Here is a 19,477-nt window from a genome sequence, read left to right as displayed (position 1 = left end):
TTTCTTGGTTTAGGAGTGGCCATTCATTCCAGAAATCCTTACACAAAATTTCACACACTTCTGATTTAAGACACTTTTGGGCCCCACGTCCCACCCCAAAATCATGTATTAATTTTTTTAAACCTCAGTTTTGTAAGAAGTACCCAGGAGAATAACATAAAGAGAAGAAAATTTTACTTTTACCCACAGATTCAGAGTTTCTGCCCGTGATGAAACTTGCTCCACTCTTGTAGGCCTATAAGGAGGCTGAGCATCTTGGTAGGCAACATGCTATGGAGCAAAGATGCTCACATCCTGGTAGACATGAAATATGCCCCAGTTACTTCCATCCTCTGACTTGGCCCTACCTCCTGCTTTTCATTATTTCCCCAATACTATCACAATGATGAATCGGTACTTAATTACACCAGAGACCTCACCCCCATCTAATCATTTCCAAAAGCCCATGAGCTAAACTGACTCTTAAAGGTAGGACTGTGTCTGAACATTCCTAATCGAAACATAGTGACGCTTTTCTCAGAGCAGCCCATGTAGGAGGCAGAAGCTTGTTCAGTCCGAGAGGTACCATGGACTATTACAGATTCTTACTTGGTATTTGTTTACTCTCTGAATTCTTCTTTCCCAGACAATAGACATCAGGAAGCTAAAGTCCCAGTGGCCATCAGGGTCCTTGATGTCAATGACAATGCTCCTAAATTTGCTGCCCCTTATGAAGGCTTTATCTGTGAAAGTGATCAGACCAAGCCACTCTCCAACCAGGTAAGACTGGCTTCCCCTGTCCTGGTCATAAGCAATGCATTCGAAATAGAGTTTGTTTTTCTAATACCAACTTGAGTTACCTCCTTTGTCCAAGGAATTTTCATGCCTTAGTACTACATTTACGAGATGTTAGAAATCAGGCTTTTTAGCCTGCTGGGAAATTCTGGATAAATGATATTCCAATATCATCAGGATTTACTTATGAGCCACTTTTCTCTTTCAGCCAATAGTTACAGTTAGTGCAGATGACCAGGACGACACAGCCAATGGACCAAGATTTATCTTCAGCCTACCCCCTGAAATCATTCACAACCCGAATTTTACAGTAAGAGACAACAGAGGTTTGTACCCTGGTTCCTATGCATACCTACAATTAGAAATGAAAAACAAATGCCTTTCATATTGCAGAGCCCAAATGCTTTCGCTAATGCAACAATGCCTTCCTGTTGAAGAATAAACAAGGAATAATAATTTCACTTCCATTTTGACACATGGACTCATTTGTTACATATGAATAAGTGAATCTAATTTTATTTTCCTGTTTTTTTTTTATATTAACTTTGATATTCATGAAGCAGTGGGAAAACCAAGTGGGAAAGCTTACAGGGTCAATATGCAAACAACTCCATTTATCTAATTTTTAAAAGAGATTGATAAACCCTTTAGGGGAAGCATGGCTTTATGAATATTGATATCAAGTAAAGCATTAAAAGAGATTAGTTCAACTTTGTAAGGCAACATAATCTTTCACACACAGGCCTTACCCTCCAAACATAGTTGCAATGCGTTTTGACTGGGAGCAGCATTCCATATCTAAAAGTGTTGACCATGCTATTGCCAGAAAGAGTTAAAATGAAGCGCTGTTTGTCCATTGCAGAAATTCAATGCAATTCTTGATTCTCATTCTGTCACTCAAGGAAGCGACAGACTTTCAAAATGTTAGAAGGTGATGTTTTGACCTAAGGTGACACGCAGGGCTAGGGACACAGAATATGTGATCGTTTTGATTCACAGACCACACTGTTGTGCTCTGAGCACTTCTTCCCAGTGAAGACTGTATATATGTAAACCTAAGAAAATAGCAGCATATGAAATAGAAGCAACCAATGCCATCATCCAGGATGAGGAACAGAGGAGGCCTTCTTGATATAGGTGGGGTTATAGCCCCATGCTGTCCATGTAAGTAACGTAGATGCTTTGCTTTCCTCATGACTCAGCACAGACTAAGAACGGAGATCTCAAATGAATGTAACAGACACTGTTACATCCCCACCGCTGTTATAACTGATATCAGTACCATAATGCCAGTTGCCACAACCCAAACACTATGCTGAGGTTCCTCCTCTATTCTGTGCACTCAATTTTCAGTACACCAGAGGCAGGGGTTATTATCAGTCCCATTTTACAGGTGAGGAAAATAAAGCACAAAATCATTAAGTAGTTTGCCTAATACTACTTTAACTTCTTTCTGTGCTGATATTAAAATGGAGTAATATCGCTTCTGCTACTTGGAGCGGGGGGGGGGGGGAGTGCTGACATATTTTAGTATTTTGTGAACTGACTAGAACATTTAATTATGGGTCTTATAAATTAAGCATGTATCAGTATGAAGCTATGAGGGAATATGCCCTAGGTATTGTGTCAGGGGCTGTTCTCTCCCAACTCATTGTTTTCTCAAAGAGAGGCATGTCATCTGCAGACATGTGTTTTAAAGGAACCTTACAGTAAAGCCAGAGTTCACCTTATAAATGCATCTTTACTTTGCATCTTTTTATTTTGTCCTTAACCTAGGGATTTTTTTTCACATTCTTTGCTTTAAGCGTAGGAGTAAGCTCCTTCAAGGAATAATTGAACCACACTTCAGCTCTGAAGGTAGAGGCAGGAGGATTGCAAATTTAAGGACTTCCTGATATACAGAGTAGGTTCAAGAAAGCTTATACAACTTAATAAGAACCTGTAACAAAATTAAAATTGCTTGAAATGTAACTGACCCCTAGTGTTAGTATGCTTTGCAAGAGGCACTGCGTTCACTGTGTTCAAAGGTCAATCCACATACAGAAGATGGGGTGGAAGGAAGGGAGGGAGTGAAGAGGAAAGGAGAGAGAGAGAGAGAGAGAGAGAGAGAGAGAGAGAGAGAGAGAGAGAAAGAGAAGAAGAAGAAGAAGAAGAAGAAGAAGAAGAAGAGGAGGAGGAGGAGGAGGAGGAGGAGGAGGAGGAGGAGGAGGAGGAGGAAAAGGAGGGGAAGAGGGGAGGGGGGAGAGAGAGATTGTGGAAAACAGTATGTTAGACAGTAGTTCTCACATACCTTTAGTTGGTACAGAGATTAGTATAGGAACTCACTTTTGTTATGATATTTCTCCTGTACAAACAGAATGAGAACTTAATAACTATGTCCTTAGCTAAGTCGAGAAAGGTATACATAACGATTTTATAAGGCTTTCTGAGGTATCTGTATGTCTGTATTTTAGCAGAAAGGAATCCCTGCCCTGCCGGTTACCAGTTTACATCTTTCCAGATCAGTTTCCAATACTACTCCAGGTTGACAGCTTGGTTTTTTTTTGCGTTTCTGTGTTAACATCAGCTTTCACTCGCCTTTGTCAGCCGTGAGGCGCTGTGATCAGTTGTCCAGAAAACTATGGAATCTCACATGCTTGTTAGTCCCTGCTGATTATGGTCTCTTTTCTCCAAATATTGCACTCATGTTTTTATTCTCTGTGTTGATCTAATCCTCAAATTACATTGGACATCTAATGCCTAGATCTGCACTTACAGTGTGCCTTCTGCAATCAGCAGGCTGTTCTAGGCTTTACTCAGTGGGCTAGCTTAATCACCGTCACTTGCTCAAGTCTTTTTTTTTTTTTTTTTTAATGTGAAATCATATTTTGTCTCCATTACCCTCTGTAAACACTGTACTGTGGCATATTGTTCTCTGGGGGTTTATGAGTATTTTATTTTGCCACAGTACTGCATGGATGTCATCTATAATTTCACACAGATTATATTACCACCGATGAGCCAGCCAACCATGCAGTCCTTCCCTCCTACCCTTTTAGGAGACTTATTCTACTGCTGAACTATAGTTTTGCAGAGAATTGCTACTTTTTAAGAAAAATTACTTTATTAACTATGGCAAACAGTTAATGAAAACTCCCATGTTTAGTGCTATTACAGAACCTTAAAGCAGATACAGTTCTATAATTATCATTTAATAGAGTTTCTTTCTGCTGACTCCTAAAAGTAATTACATATTGAAGTAATCCAAAAGGAATAATCACATTCCATATCCTATTAATAGCCTACTGAGTTACAGAATTTCTCGGCAGAGACTATTTTCCAGAGAAAACACGAGATAATGGCTTAGAGCATGCTGAGTAAAAGTGTCAAGTTACTTTCTCCTTGAGTGTTTACTTCCATTATGCCATGTAAATAATCTCCATTGTATTTGCCAAAAGTCATCCTAAGCATCTTTAGAAATATAAGAGGGAAAGCATCTTAATCCGGATCAGCCTTTTATTTCATCTTACTCCATCCTACAGTCTCACCTTCAAAGCTGTATCAGCAGGTATCAGGCAAGTAGACCGCTGGATGGCTCTTCAACGTGTAAGTCCATCTTCAGCTATTAGTATCAGAATGGAGTTGTTTGGGCAGATAGCGAGCCAGTCCACTGAGGTTTTGAGATGCATTTGCTTTGAAAACATCAGACTTATGATATCTTTAAAAATCACAAGGAATGCATAATGGATAAGAAAAGTACAAGGATGGAAAAGGACAGGGAATAATTCCTCTCGTCTTGCCAGCTCCTCACTCGCTTATAAAATCTTTTCAGATCTAGTTTCACCCAGGTCTTAAAAGAGCCCGCAAGGATATGTTATATGTCTTTAGTCACAGTTTCAAATGAGGCAAGAACATGAATTGCCAAAAAGCAAGGTTCTGTCCAAGGACAAACTCCAAGTCAGTCATGAAATTAAATATAAATATTTGGAAGTTATGGTTTAGTGCACGTGAAGTGCTGGACACTAAATAGAAAACTGCAGCATTTTGTAGTTAATTCTGTCCCATCTTTGTCTACTTCATAGTTAAGTAAAAAGCATTCATATATATAAAGAAAAAAGTCAGTCCTGCTCATCAGGCTAGAATTCAGTGAATGCATGAAGAAAAAAAAAAATGACTTTGATTTCTATTTCAATCATAGCCATGAAAATTGTAGTTAAATATATTTGCAAAGAATGTTATGAGCTTTTTCTGTGGCATAATTAATATATATCCTTTGTAGGAGAATTAGAAAACATAGACAACAGAAGATAAAAAAATAATGTGATGGTGTCGTCTCAGAAATAATCAGCTTTTTTTGTATTCCATTGTAGCTGTTTTCTTTTTTTCTTTCTTTCTTCTTTAATAAAAAGCAACTTAAACAATATATTTATTTTCCACTCAGCATATAATATACTTTCATCTGCATCAGAACACTGATGTCACTGCCTTCTTGCAATGGTCCTATTTACGAAAGGATAATATCTGATTATTGTTTTTAAATTCATTGCTTTTTTACAACGTTGATGGTTATATGACTAACTCTTTAAGGACAAATTCTCAGAATGTACTGCGTAGATAAAAACCTTTTTAAGTTTGTTATTTTTTCTATTATTATAAATAGATTTTTTTCATGTAATATACCATGACTTATCGTAACAGACAAACTGTTGGAAATGTTTCACAGATTTATGAAAGCAGCAGGAAAGTTCCTTCACTCTGACTTTTTCATGTGCACACTCAACTCACATAATCTCATTTTTAGTCATTAACTAATTGACATATAAAATAATAAGATTATTTGTAATTTCAATTCCTTTCATCACTTGCAATATTTAACTAAATGTCCATCATTTCTTGTTTTTACTCTTTTAAAATTTAATTTCCATGTATTTATTTATATGTATGTATGTGGTAGGGTTGGGTATACAGTGTCAATGGGTGTTTTAGATGTATTCTTTCTAAGTTCCCTCTGGTCACTGTCTTAACCAATTGGCTAAAACTCTTGGAATGTCTTATATGTCTCTAAACGTTGGTGTTCTACTGAGTTCATGGTCACCATTCTTGTGTTTCTGTATGAAGTACTTAGGTATTATGTTATTTCCTGCATTTTTTGCTCCTTCAGCATGAAGAAAATTGCACCATTATCACAGTGAGTTTAGCACAAGAAATGTAATAAACTGTAACAACATGTCCTCTTAATGCCAACGCACAATGCACATATGATGTCGCCCAGGCAGCTACGCACAGGCAATGACTGCTATCATGTTTCTTTTATGGCATTCTTAGTTTTGTAGATCCTACAGTATAATCCCCGGCCCCAGGAGTGTGCAATTTCTTGTGTCTTCTGGGAACGATTCCAGCCATCACAATCTTAAATCATCTTTTGTATTAGTAATTTACAGGAAATCTCATAGAGAATTTACCTTATGGTAGTATTCCCTTCACTACAAAATGCTGGTAACATAAAATATTTCATTTGGTTTTTGCATAGTTTCCAAAGGCTGCATGTGCACACAGTCTTCTGTAAATGAAATGTGAATAGAAGCATTCTGTATGTAACTTGATTCCTTTTCTGCCTCTCCAAAACAAAGACCTTAGATTGTTTGGAGCATTTGTTTGTTTCTTTGCTCCTTTCTTTGGTTTTTCTTTACATTCTGAGACTCTTTGGTTCCTTAACTGTGATGGAATTCACTTAACCTATCATCTGTATTAGAGGAACTTGATAAGAGGGAATTGGCTTTATTTGACACACAACCATTTGGTAGTCAGAGATTAGCTGTGGACAAATGAGATACAGTAAGAGGCAGAAAGTGTAAATTCTGTTTCTATTTGTGTTTTCATGTTATTGTGAGAACCGTGTCTTTGATTCTCAGTTTTCTATAAAAAAGGGCGGATTGTGCAGATAGTTTGAAAAGTTGTTAAAGAAATCACATGTAAAAGCAGTATGGTATGAGTTTTTAACAAAAATAGCTCAATAAGTGATGTCTAGTTGACCCCAGTTGTAACAATAATAAAAGAATAAAATGATTAAGGATGAAACCATTTCTAAGATAAGTATATATAATCGGATATAGTGCTGTGTGCCTGTAATTCCTGTCTTTAGGACCCTGAGGCACTTGAAACATCCAGGCTGTCTTGGGCAGCAGGGTAAGAGCTTGTCCTGATACAAATAAAGAAAAAAGAAGAGAAAAGGAGAGATATATACACTATACATAAAGGTGGCATAGGTCATATTAGGTTTGAAAGTAAGTATAGTGAGAAGATAGAGTGGAACTTAGTTTTATGCTAATGAATCAGTAACATGTAACCATAAAAAATGCTCCGTCATTGAAAGGAGTAGCCGGGCAGGAGCTGGGGAGATGGCAACACGGATAAGAGAGCTTGCTACGCAAGAAAAGAATCTGAGTTTGGATTCTCAGCGGCTACATAAAAAAGCTTGGAATATTCTTGTCTTCCTACAAACACAGTGTGGCAGGACTGAGATGGTCAGACCCTAAGGATTTGCTACCTAGCCAGCTGAGCTAAAAGTGAAGTACTTTAGGTTCAGTGAGGAATTATGGCAAATGACAGGACAGGACAACCTCTTATCTTCTACTGACCTGTGTAGGCATGCACACACCCTAAACTCATTCTCAGACACACACACACACACACACACACACACACACACACACACACACACACACATTCAGCAACTACATTTAGAGTCATGCACATAAAGACACATATGCCAACTGCTGTCAAACCCTCATACACACATATAGAGTCATGTATAGATAAGCACACAACCCCTACAGTCATTCACACACAGGCACAAATAAGAAAGGTATGGAACTGCCTGCAATCATTTGTTCAACCAACACACAGATTATTACAGACATACATAGATCAACAATAACAGTGAATGAAACAAAGCCCCTGAATTCTGTTTTGTGGAGACCATAGGCATTCCCATAGTTTACTGTGGGCTATGAAATATAAATTGACCACATCTAGAGGGAGAATCTCTAGTGTATTTAAAAAGTCAAGAAAATGAGGCTATATTTATGGCCAAAAAGTTCATCTTTGAACACTAGTGACACATATATGTACACAATAGACTTTGAAAATTCTATTCTTACTTTCTAATATTTAAGTCACTCAGACTGATAATGACAAGCTGGTTGGTGTACCCAATTAAGGCAAATTATTAAAAACTCACAAATTTGAATGAGTAAAAAATAATTCTGTAAAATTAAAGTTTTTAATGATATATATATTAGTATGGAATGCTTCACAAATTTGCATGCCATCCTTGCACAGGGGTCATGCTAATCTTCTCTGTATCATTCCAATTTTAGTATATGTGCTGCAGAAGCGAGCACTCTAATGATATTTTTATAATAGTGCAACAGACTGTTTCCTGAAATTGTTAAAGCTTAAAACGTCTCAAAGATGCTTGGGTCACATACATTCCCCCCTCTCTCTTCACACACACACACACACACACACACACACACACACACACACACACACACACACACATATATATATATATATATATATATATATATATATTATGATAGAGCTATTGCCTGTCCTATGGAAGCTGGAGGTCAATAGAAAGTAAACAAATATTTGTCCTGTTAGTGTCTTGATAAAGAACTGTCTTAATGTGTGGAAGAGTTTTTACTCTTCCATGGATCTTCATTGTCCCTAAGGGTGTGATAGGTTGATAGAACAGGCAAATTTGTGTGAAAAGGAAAGTAAGGATCTCCCTACAAACAAAACCTACTTTATATTTTCCCACATATATGGTGATCTCAAGAGGAGAGTCTCAGACTAAAGCACATGAAGGACATTATAAGCATCCAGAGCTCAGGGAATGAGGGTTGTACACCTTCAGAGACTAAAACAACAGAGAACCAAGAGTGACAAGGAAGAACTTCCCTCTGATGGCAATGAGGAGGCAGCTGAATATTTCAGTCCCTTGCTGCTTTGCTGCCAAGCTTCCTGTGTTTACACTTTAACACGGAGGAACCACTCTTAAATTATCAAGAGTTGCTATCCGGTGCAGCCCAATATCAGGGGCTTTTTATCCACTATTATTTTCACTTTTACTGTCGTATCTTATGTACCTCCCCATTGGGTTATATCATTATCATCATCAAGCTTATATTAGCACCCCAACCTAATGCCGTGGAGACTACCATCATTAGGAAACTTTGAATATTGCTAGGATGTTGAAAAACGGTGCAGGTAAAAGCAGCTTGTAATTAGGAGTCCATGTTTTAGACATAAGATTTTGAAACCTGAACTTATTTTCTCCATTTATAGAAACACTACAGACTGTGCATGACATATACTGGTAATTAATGGCAACATTTGGAAAGTTTTGCCAAAGTGGGGGAATAAGTAGGACTGGTTATCTTTCTGCATCCTAAGTTGAAAATTTTGAGCATCAGGATGAAAAGCCAAAGTGCTTAAAAACATTTTCTTATCCTGAGGAAATATATAGCCTAGAACTGAAGCACACACCATTTTCTGACTTTTATGGAGTGCAAGCACTTCCGTGTAGGCAGTTGCATTTGAAGATTTGGTGACATTTCCAAGAATTCAATTTTCTATCCTTGCCAATGAGTTTCTCATTCTCATTAGTCTCCTACTAAAAAAGCAGAATTTACAGAAAAGAATTAATAGTCTCCTGGCACCCTCAACAGACTGATACCATACTAAGTATTCTCATGAATAGAAGCAACGTTAATCCTCGATATATTAATTTCATGTCTAAAATCAGATTAACAAATATGGAGAAGATTCAAGATGTGAACTATTTCTATTTGATCCTTAAAACTGGGTGTGTTTTCTTTTTACAGACTTTTCATAAATAAGAAGAGAATCTGGGAAGTCTCAAAATGGAACCTTTAAAATTAATGCAATATTCATCTTTTTATGGTTCCTCTTAGTTACCATGTAGAAATCCATCCTTCAAGTAAATGTGCCTAGATTTTCCTTTCATAAATCAAAACTAAGGGCACTCTCAAAGTCTCAGTATGAATGGCCAACTACTTAGAAGAATTCAGATGAAAAGTGTACATAGTCATTCTTGGAATGCAGAACTTGTTCCCAGAAAGGAGTTTTACTATTGTTGTTGTTGTTGTTTTTCCACAAGTGCATTAGAACTTCTTTTCATTTGTTCCTGAACATATTGTCTATCTTAGACCAAGTTGTGGATGGATCACAAGATGTGCCATCATAGCCTTCAGTGCTCGGAACTGATCATCTGGAAAATGATCAAAACTCCCATAGGAGGTGGGCAGTGTGCACTTAGATAGAAAATACCATATGGATTCAAGTAACTTAGATCATTTCAGTGTTAGGTCAGTTTGATAGAAAGTCTCCTATTTATGACCCTCACCCTTCATTATGGTCCATGGACAGACTTGACATTGGGTACTGAGTTTCTGGTTGGCAGACTCAGTGGGTCCTCCGGATGGGCACAGAGGACAATCAATGGAGCATATTACATCATTTAGTTCTAATAATATTTCATGGGGATATGAACACATTTTGTTTTAAATATGAGCAAATGAGGCTCTAGACAGGAAAAAACAAGGTTAGTATTTTTGGAAGACTAGTAGTCCGTTTCTTTCCTATCGCCAGAAATGATCATAATCTCTGTGTGCATAAATATTCTTTACTAGAAGAAATTTGAAAAGAAGCTTCAGTGATCCTGCTGTTCTCTCACTCAGAGATTAGGCCTGAGTCAGCTGACCTGGAACTCTGAGGAGAACTTCTGTAATGATTTTAGTGTTTCTGAGAGCAGCTGGGATTACAGGGGATGACACTTCTTGGATTCATGCACTGCTAATGTTTGTAGAACTATTTTATGCAAGTGTTTGGGTTTCAATTACTCTCCTATAGATGCCTGACTTCTGTCATCTGAAGAGGCAAGCTTGTGTGAATGAATTGTGGAAAAATAGACTTTAAGTTATGATTTTCAAAAGTTTTTTTTTTTTAAAGAAAACATGCTCAGTTCATGCTATCTTCAACCATCTTGTGGTACCAGATTAGAACCTACACATCTAAGCTAAGTCAAGGTCCAATGTGAAGTTCACCCATACTAGTGATAGTCTGACCGAAACATTTAATTAATTTGACTATGCTCATGAATTTTTAATATTTAGTTTTTATTTTTATTTATTTATTTGTAAATTCTTTTTAAAATATATTTTATTAATTTATTTATATTACATCTCAATTGTTATCCCATCCCTTGTATCCTTCTATTCCTCCCTCCCTCCCATTTTCCCCTTACTCCCCTCCCCTATGACTGTGACTGAGTGGTACCTCCTCCCCCTGTATATGCTCATAGGGTATCAAGTCTCTTCTTGGTAGCCTGCTAATATCTATAATGATGTTTCAAACCATTAAATTGGAGGGAAAATTGTAAAATTTTAGTTGTGAAAGTCTTACTTAAACACAGAAAAATATAAAAGAGATGATGTCTTTAAATAATTTACTATAGAACCATACATTTTATTAGTAAGTGAGGGATACTGGTATTATGCTGAAGAGAAGAGCATCATCAGGAGACTGTTATTTGGTTAGTTTCCTTTCCACACAGTTTTATGTTGTATATATCACTTTACTCCAATGATGAAAGCACAGTATACCACTCATACTAAATCCAGAAAATGTAGAAATGAAAGACAAACTGCCTTGTCTAGATTGAAGTTTTGACAGTGCAACCATCATCATAAAGATCACCAATGTCAGTGAATAAATATAGCTCATCTTCAGCACTACTCAAACTATATGCTCCAACTTATATGAGACCGGACCTACTAAACAGGCCAAGTAAAATAAATTGTATTTTCTTTTACCAAAATCCATCAAATTTATTTCAAGATTCTTGTCTTTTTTTCTACTATAGGAACAAATTCATAGCCCATCAACCTACTGTAAGCTTGCCAGCTAGCAGGTCTTGCTGTGACTGTAGCATTCTCTTTGACATAAATTATTGCTTCTTAACCTATAAATGGACAGGCCATACCAGCAGATCAAGGTGATGGAGCATGTGAAATTTCTACTTTACTTTTTTTAATCAATGTTTTCCAGCTGTGTAATATATCTTATATTTGGTTGTTGCCTGTAGAGTGAACATGATGAAGAAGCATTGGGAATAAAGGCTGTAAAACATAAAAAATACGAAAGCCAACATCTGGAGTTTTGGTTAAACTTTCCCAGTACCTAGTTACACTATTTGCTTAACAAATATTTATTAAATGTCTGCTGTGTGTCTGACAGTAAAGGGCCTTAGATGAATTGGATAAAATTCCCTGCTCTCTAGAAATCCCCAATCTCATTGAGGTCAAAGTGGTTCTGTCAACAAATCCTGAGAGATGTGTAGAATATGTACGTCTATAGAAATAGGATTATACAGTGCAATGAGCCACAATGGACTGGGGTAATGGAAAAGTCCAAGAGGAGTCCTTAAGTGATGGCTTCTATAGAAATAAGAACTTCTGTGGAGAAATAGTAATATACAGAGTGATGAGTCACTATGGACAGGGGTAATGGACAGGTCCAGCAGGCATCCTTAATGGGTTGTCTTTGGGATGTATTATTTGAGCGAGAAGTTCAACTTTCATGATAGAAAGACTAGCTATTTGAGGCAAGAAAACCTTGGATGAAAAGTTGAGGCAGGTGGAAAAGCAATGAGTACTTGGAACAGAAGTGATTTCTCCATGGTGGGTTGAACTGGTTTTTTTGGGAGGACAGAGAATGTTGACATGGGACCCATGATTAAGCCAAGGTACACACAGTGTTCTACTTTGCAGGCTTGGGCTGCATGCATGAGAAGAACTGCTGAGTCAGGAGTGGGTAACCTGTTTCATGGATTGGTTGCTGGTGCTTGTTTGAGTTTCAAAGAAACAAGAATCAGCTGCAAGGTTAATCACCTAGTTCCACTTTACTGAAGAAATTCTCCCATGGCCCATGGAGAGGTTTGCGATTTGGGTAAAGCTTGAGGAAGGATGTGAAATTTCTTTAGAAAACACAAACACAAACTGCAGGCAAATGTGACTGGTATGGTCCTATGATGAAAGCATACCCTGTCTCTCTTCTTCAAACAGATAACACTGCAGGGGTATACGCCCGACGTGGAGGCTTCAGCCGGCAGAAGCAGGACATTTACCTCCTGCCCATTGTGATCAGTGATGGTGGCATCCCACCTATGAGTAGCACCAATACCCTCACTATCAAAGTCTGTGGGTGTGATGTGAATGGAGCACTGTTGTCCTGTAATGCTGAGGCCTACATCCTGAATGCCGGCCTGAGCACTGGGGCACTCATTGCCATCCTGGCCTGCATCGTCATTCTTCTGGGTAAGGATCTCTGTGGCACATGATACCATGGATGCACATCCTTCAGTAGATTTATCCAGTACATGCTGGTTATAGGGTTTGTACTGTGTACATTCACATAGTTTAAGACAAACTACAAGTTGTGACAGCTCTCACGGACCCTATTGCACAGTGGGCAGAGCGTGAGAGTTGGCAAATGTTGATGGAACAGACAGAGGAAGCTCATAGTGTATAGTTTACATGGTATCACAGGACTTTAGGGCAGATGCCATCTGTGAGCTGGAGGGACACTGGAAACAGTTTTGTAGCTGAGGAATTTAGGCAGAAACCTGAAGTATGAAGGAGCTTTTCTCTTAAAAAATAAAAATGAAATGGATAGAGAAAGATTATGGACAATGGAGCAAAAAATGTAATTATTGCTGCCATGGATGGATGAAGGGGGGAAAAAAAGAGAACCTCAGTTAGTGAGAGCTGAGCTGTGATCTTCCAATTATCATATGCAACATCCACCTGCATGCTTTGGCTCATGGTGATGTCTATGAGCTTCGACTGCAATTGCTGGCGCAGTAGGCTTCATCCTCCACTCATGTCCTAACAGAAGCTATAAGTACCACTCTAAGACTTCAAACATAAGGAATCTGACATCTAACTTACATATTTCCCACTGAAAGGGCTAATTGGACCAACTCCATCGGGAGGAGGTGGGCAGTTTCAACAGTTACTGGGTGCTATCTTGGAGTCAGACCCTATAGGAAACAGAGAGAGAGAGAGAGACAGAGAGAGAGAGAGAGAGAGAGAGAGAGAGAGAGAGAGAGAGAGAGAGAGAGAGAGACAGAGAGAGAGAGAGAGAGAGAGAGAGAGACAGAGAGAGAGGTGTTCAAAGTCTCTACATTGAGTGAATTCACAGATTCTCACAGAAAAAAAATCACAATCAAACAGAGGCATATTGTATATTCTGTGATTGGAGCATAAGGTGGCATAGACATAGGTTATAGAATACCTGCCATTGCCACAAAATGTCAGGCATATACTCCTGCATGCATAGATTCTGGAAGCAGAATTATATAGCTAATAAAAGCATCTGGGAGAGAGGTGAGTAAACCAAAATACAATAAGAAATATTATGATGTCAGGAAGCATGTCATAGAGCGTGAGCCAATAGCCCCACCTCGTATCGTCTATGGGATATTAATAAATGTTCCCTAAATGAATGACAAAAACAAAAACAAGCATGAACAAGTAACAACAACAAAACAAACACGCTAGTTAGCTAGACAACAACAAAAATTGAAAAGGAAGGGCTTAGTAAGATGTATACGCTACAGACAAGTCACAGGGCTATGGGGACCTTGTGAAATTTCAGTTAAGAGCAGTTTCTCATCCCAGCATTTCAAAACTATGTGAACTCAAAGAAACTCTCACTGCATTTGCCAAAGGCAGCTGCAAGCCTTGTTCCCAGTCTTGCTGAGTGTGTGGGAGAGTCTTCAAACCAAAGATTCTTGGAACCTCCTGATGGAGTTGAGGAGGACACTGAATCAATAAAGAATTAAGAAGTGTCTAGTGTTCCTTATAAATGATTGTTTGTTCTGCCAAGTGTCCAAGCCAAATGGAAGACCCCTCCCAGGAGAGACAGGATAGCTTCACCTGTGCTTTTAAATAGCATTATTTTTTATGTTCAAATAAGCAGCATATTTTTCTTTTGAGGGTTTTCTTAGTTGTTCCCTCCCTCAACACTACGATAAGGTTTACTTTTTTAATTATAGAGTAGGGCTTTTGGACAGAAACTGCCTATTATCATCTCAGAAAGTTAGGTCCTGAGTTCTCTGAATACTCTAATCTTAAATTTGGGGAGACTAGTTACATTCATTTACAAGAAGAAAAGGCGTATTCCTCTTCCAAGAAACAGTGATCCTCAGTGATTCTTAAGAAGACTGCTAAATAGCACTGGGATTCATTTGCAAAACGCTGAAGAAAATCCCAACCTGTCAGGTAACAAGGCATGTACTTTCAGAACAAAGAGACTGGTCAGTGTGACACTCTTTTGGGAGTTCTGCAAAAAAGCTATCATTTTTCTTTTTTTTCTCACCATTCCTCATTCCGAAGCAGAGCCCCTCTGGGGTGAGGACCCAGTGAGGTCGGGTTTGACCTTTACCGACTTGCTTTCTCTTTTCCCCTACAGTCATTGTTGTGTTGTTCGTGACCCTGAGGAGGCAAAAGAAAGAACCACTCATTGTGTTTGAGGAGGAGGATGTGCGTGAGAACATCATAACCTATGACGATGAAGGGGGTGGTGAGGAAGACACTGAAGCCTTCGACATAGCCACCCTGCAGAACCCTGATGGCATCAATGGATTTATCCCTCGCAAAGACATCAAACCTGAGTATCAGTACATGCCTAGGCCTGGGCTACGACCAGCACCCAACAGTGTGGATGTAGATGACTTCATCAACACAAGAATACAGGAGGCAGACAATGACCCCACAGCCCCTCCCTATGACTCAATCCAAATCTATGGTTATGAGGGCAGGGGCTCAGTGGCTGGGTCCCTGAGCTCCCTGGAGTCTGCCACCACAGATTCAGACCTGGATTACGACTATCTACAGAACTGGGGACCTCGTTTTAAGAAATTAGCAGACTTGTATGGCTCCAAAGACACTTTTGATGATGACTCTTAACAATAATGATACAAATTTGGCCTTAAGAACTGTGTCTGGCGTTCTCAAGAATCTAGAAGATGTGTAAACAGGTATTTTTTTAAATCAAGGAAAGGCTCATTTAAAACAAGCAGAGTTTTACAGAGAGGAAACATTTAATAAAACTGCAAGGACATCAAAGTGGAAAATACTGTGAAGTAACTTTTCCCACTTAAAAAAAAAAAAGGCAAATATTGAAGTTGTTTATCAACTTCACTAGAGAAAAACCACTTGGCACACAAAATATTTAAATGAAGGAAATGTCCACGGTGAACTTACAATGAAGGGAAATTGTCTATGTGTTATGAACATCTAAGTCTCTCTTATTTTATTTTTTAATTTGTCAGAGAAGCTTCCACAAAATTAGAAAGGACAACAGTTCTGAGCTGTAATTTCGCCTTAAACTATGGACACTCTATCTGTAGTGCATTTTTAAACTTGAAATATATAATATCCAGCCAGCTTAAACCCATACAATGTATGTACAATACAATGTACAATTCTGTCTCTTGAGCATCGATCTTGTCACTGCTGATTCTTGTAAATCTTTTTGCTTCTACTTTTCATCCTAAACTAATACGTGCCAGATATAACTGTCTTGTTTCAGTGAGGAGCACCCTATTTCTATGTCATTTTTAATGTATCTATTTGTACAATTTTAAAGTTCTTATTTTAGTATACATACAAATATCAGTATTCTGACATGTACGAAAATGTTACAGCATCACACTTATATTTTATGAACATTGTACTGTTGCTTTAATATGAGCTTCAATATAAGAAGCAACCTTTGAAATAAAAAAAAAAGATTCTTTTTTAATTCTGGGTTTGATTCTTAACATTGAAAAATAAGGGTTTCTAATGATCCATTTATATTTCTAATTTAATTGTGATCTTTTAATAACCCTATTTATGATGTGTTATAGTCTGCTGCTCTTATTGTTTATTTAAATCAAGTGTGTTTGAATTTTTTAAAGATAAGATTCTGTACCTTCATGTAAATTATTTTTTGTATGTTCTGGATTTACATCCTGGCTTTTCTTCAGTATGTCTTCTGAAGAAGGATGTTAGGGACCTAGACTAGCCTATGATTAGCCTTTGATTTTAAAATATGTTATATAATATGCACATAACCTTTGAACTCATAGTTATGAGAGACAAATTCATGAGGATTGTCAGACCTCTTGATGTTCTAGATATAGACTTGATGCCCCACCTTGAGCGTTGCGAAGTTGGAGGAGTGACTAGTCAAAACCGACAAGACTCTGGTTTTCCCTCTGTACCTTTTGTGAGGATAAATTAAGACTGACATTTGAAAGTACTCATTTTTCCTCCTGTAATTTTATTTTGTCTTACAAGAATATGAAATTTCAAGTCTTGATGGAAAAAAAGGGCAATGTACTTTCAAACCTTTATTTTAGAAGATGCTTTGGGCCATGCACTCACAATGAGATCAGGGACCATGTGGAACATTGGAGGTTGGTGCCATTTGATCTGTGATTATGCCACAGACACCTGTAGTTTCCTCTAGTTTCCTGGGAATCGGAACTTCTGTGAAGGACATTTCACTTGTACAGAGGACCAAAGGTCCAGACAAAGCAATACTTGGGGAGACACCACACGGAGTCACATTGCAAACATTTCCCTCCTTTTCTTGAAACATTAGACACATGATTTTTTTCCTTGGAGGACTGTGGACAATTTTAATTATCTTTTTTTACTTTACTGTGATTATTCCATGACACTATGTTATATACAATATTTTTTATGATCCAGTCAAAATGCATTAAAGAAGAGCTTTTTGTTTTATGATGTGCTCATTCCCAGTTGACTTTGCATTGAATTCAAATCAGTTGACTAAGTAAATGGGATGAACTCAGTGGACACTGCCGCTTTAGAGTCTTTTAGCCTAGGAAGGAACGTGCATTCTCAGTAGTTGCATAAATGAAGGTTGGGATTATTTTTTAGATAGACTTTGTAATCCAAAGAATATTTTGGTAGGTTTACACAGATCTCCAATTGAATTTAAAATAACAGAATAACTCAAAAGGAAAATGAACCTCACCACCACCATGATCCTTTTTGCTTCTATAGGAATGTAGTCAGAATAGACTTGACAATTCCATTTTCATTTTTATGTCAAAGATTTTTTTCCAGCACTGCCTACTTTTAGATAGTTAAAAGATTTGTTTTTCTTTTTCCTTTTTCTTTTCTTTTTTACTTTAAGGATCTTAATGTTTGTAGAACCCTCTTAGAAGCTTGGAAATAAAATGTCTTTCCCAACTCACGGAATCTTTTTTCATTTGGAATACCTTGCCTTAAAAGCAAATCTTAGCTTAAATGGTCCTTCCTTGTTTGGTTACAAAACAATCACAGCTTTTACGATACTGGTACACACGTATATGAAAAAGAACTCTGCTGTGTTCTCTCTCTCCTCGGGTAATGGGTGTGGAACGGTTCATATCCATCATTCATTCATTCATTCATTCATCAATTTACTGATGCACTCATTCATCAAAATCTGACTTTGTATGTCATGAAGTAGCTACCTGAAGTTTAGAATAATTCTTGTTATCTTCTATGACAATGTTAATTCTTTTCAATTATAGTCCAAAGAAGCAGTTTTGTTGTTTTCCATTCACCTGTTTAATGCTCTGATTACCCACCACTCAAGACAAAACGCTGAGGGAAGAATAAGTATGCCTGAGTACATAGTAAGAGATGGTAAGATGAAGTATAGGGTTATTACATCTGTTCTGGTCAGAAATTCTATGGATGATTTGGGACATTAAGGCAGATTATCTACCTCTATTGGAGAACATATTAAAGAATTCTATTCATGATACCCAGGAAACACAGCTCTCTTAGTCAGTTGGGATATGGTAAAAAAAAAAGAAAAGTGTTTGAAATTCCTCTTGAGTCTTTGTGTCAAAAGAAACATAAAGGAATTGGACTGGTGAAGGAAGGGTACCATGCTCTCTGAGACAAGCAGTTCAGGATAGCTTAGAGGCATATACAGCTGGAAACAAGACATATTTTTTGAGAAAAAAAGTCAAAATAATACACAGTGAGATCATGAAATTCAGTTCAGCAGAGATGGAAAGGGGGAAATGGCCTGTTTTGCTCATTCACTACTATGGTGGCCTATGCTACTATCAACTGTGGCCTGCAAGACTTACTTTTGCTCTTGGTTTTTCTCTTCACAGTGAAGCTACTGTGTTATTTTTAGAAAATAACCCGGATCACAGGGTCCTAAAACTTAAGCTCCTTTTCTGTTCTCCCAAAGACTTAAGATGAATTTTGATTCCTCTGATTTATTACTTTAGGAGAGTAGGACCCTGTAAATCTCTTCAATCTAGTCTCAGTACATCTTGCTGTCAGTGCCCTGTGCTGAAACTACACTGGGTGCATTTTAGTTCTCCTACAACTAAGACATGCCCCATGGCCACTTCACATGGGAAGTTAATGGCAAGTTTCCTGAGCTTCTGTGGTCACACACTGAAGTTGCTTTCCTTATGGTCACTTTTCCTTGGGCTTTTCTGATCATCTATGAGGGTATAAGAAGCCAGGGCTCTTGCTTCCTTGTTGGGAAAGAACAATAAATATTTGATATGGATGATAGCATACCGATGTAACAGAATTTT

The 19,477-nt window shown here is 37.8% G+C and overlaps 1 protein-coding gene and 1 non-coding gene across 2 annotated transcripts in view; one reads left to right on the top strand and one right to left on the bottom strand.

Annotated features, from left to right (window-relative positions):
* Cdh11 (cadherin 11) overlaps positions 1 to 16,668 on the top strand; it is a 105,799-nt gene extending 89,131 nt beyond the window's left edge. The window contains exons 9-12 of the mRNA XM_051169144.1: positions 626 to 759; positions 983 to 1,100; positions 12,909 to 13,160; positions 15,319 to 16,668. Coding sequence (XP_051025101.1) covers positions 626 to 759; positions 983 to 1,100; positions 12,909 to 13,160; positions 15,319 to 15,815 — 1,001 coding nt within the window. The 3' untranslated portion in view covers positions 15,816 to 16,668. The remainder of the gene's footprint in view (positions 1 to 625; positions 760 to 982; positions 1,101 to 12,908; positions 13,161 to 15,318) is intronic.
* LOC127209699 (U6 spliceosomal RNA) lies at positions 8,050 to 8,156 on the bottom strand. Its single transcript, XR_007833211.1, has one exon. It is a non-coding gene; the product is annotated as a U6 spliceosomal RNA (small nuclear RNA).
* Positions 16,669 to 19,477: the final 2,809 nt, after the last annotated feature.

Source organism: Acomys russatus, chromosome 26 (genome assembly GCF_903995435.1).
Source record: "Acomys russatus chromosome 26, mAcoRus1.1, whole genome shotgun sequence".
In the NCBI taxonomy this organism is placed as follows: domain Eukaryota; kingdom Metazoa; phylum Chordata; class Mammalia; order Rodentia; family Muridae; genus Acomys; species Acomys russatus.
The sequence above is the reverse complement of the archived record's forward strand: the minus strand, read 5'-3'. Positions and strand labels throughout refer to the sequence as shown.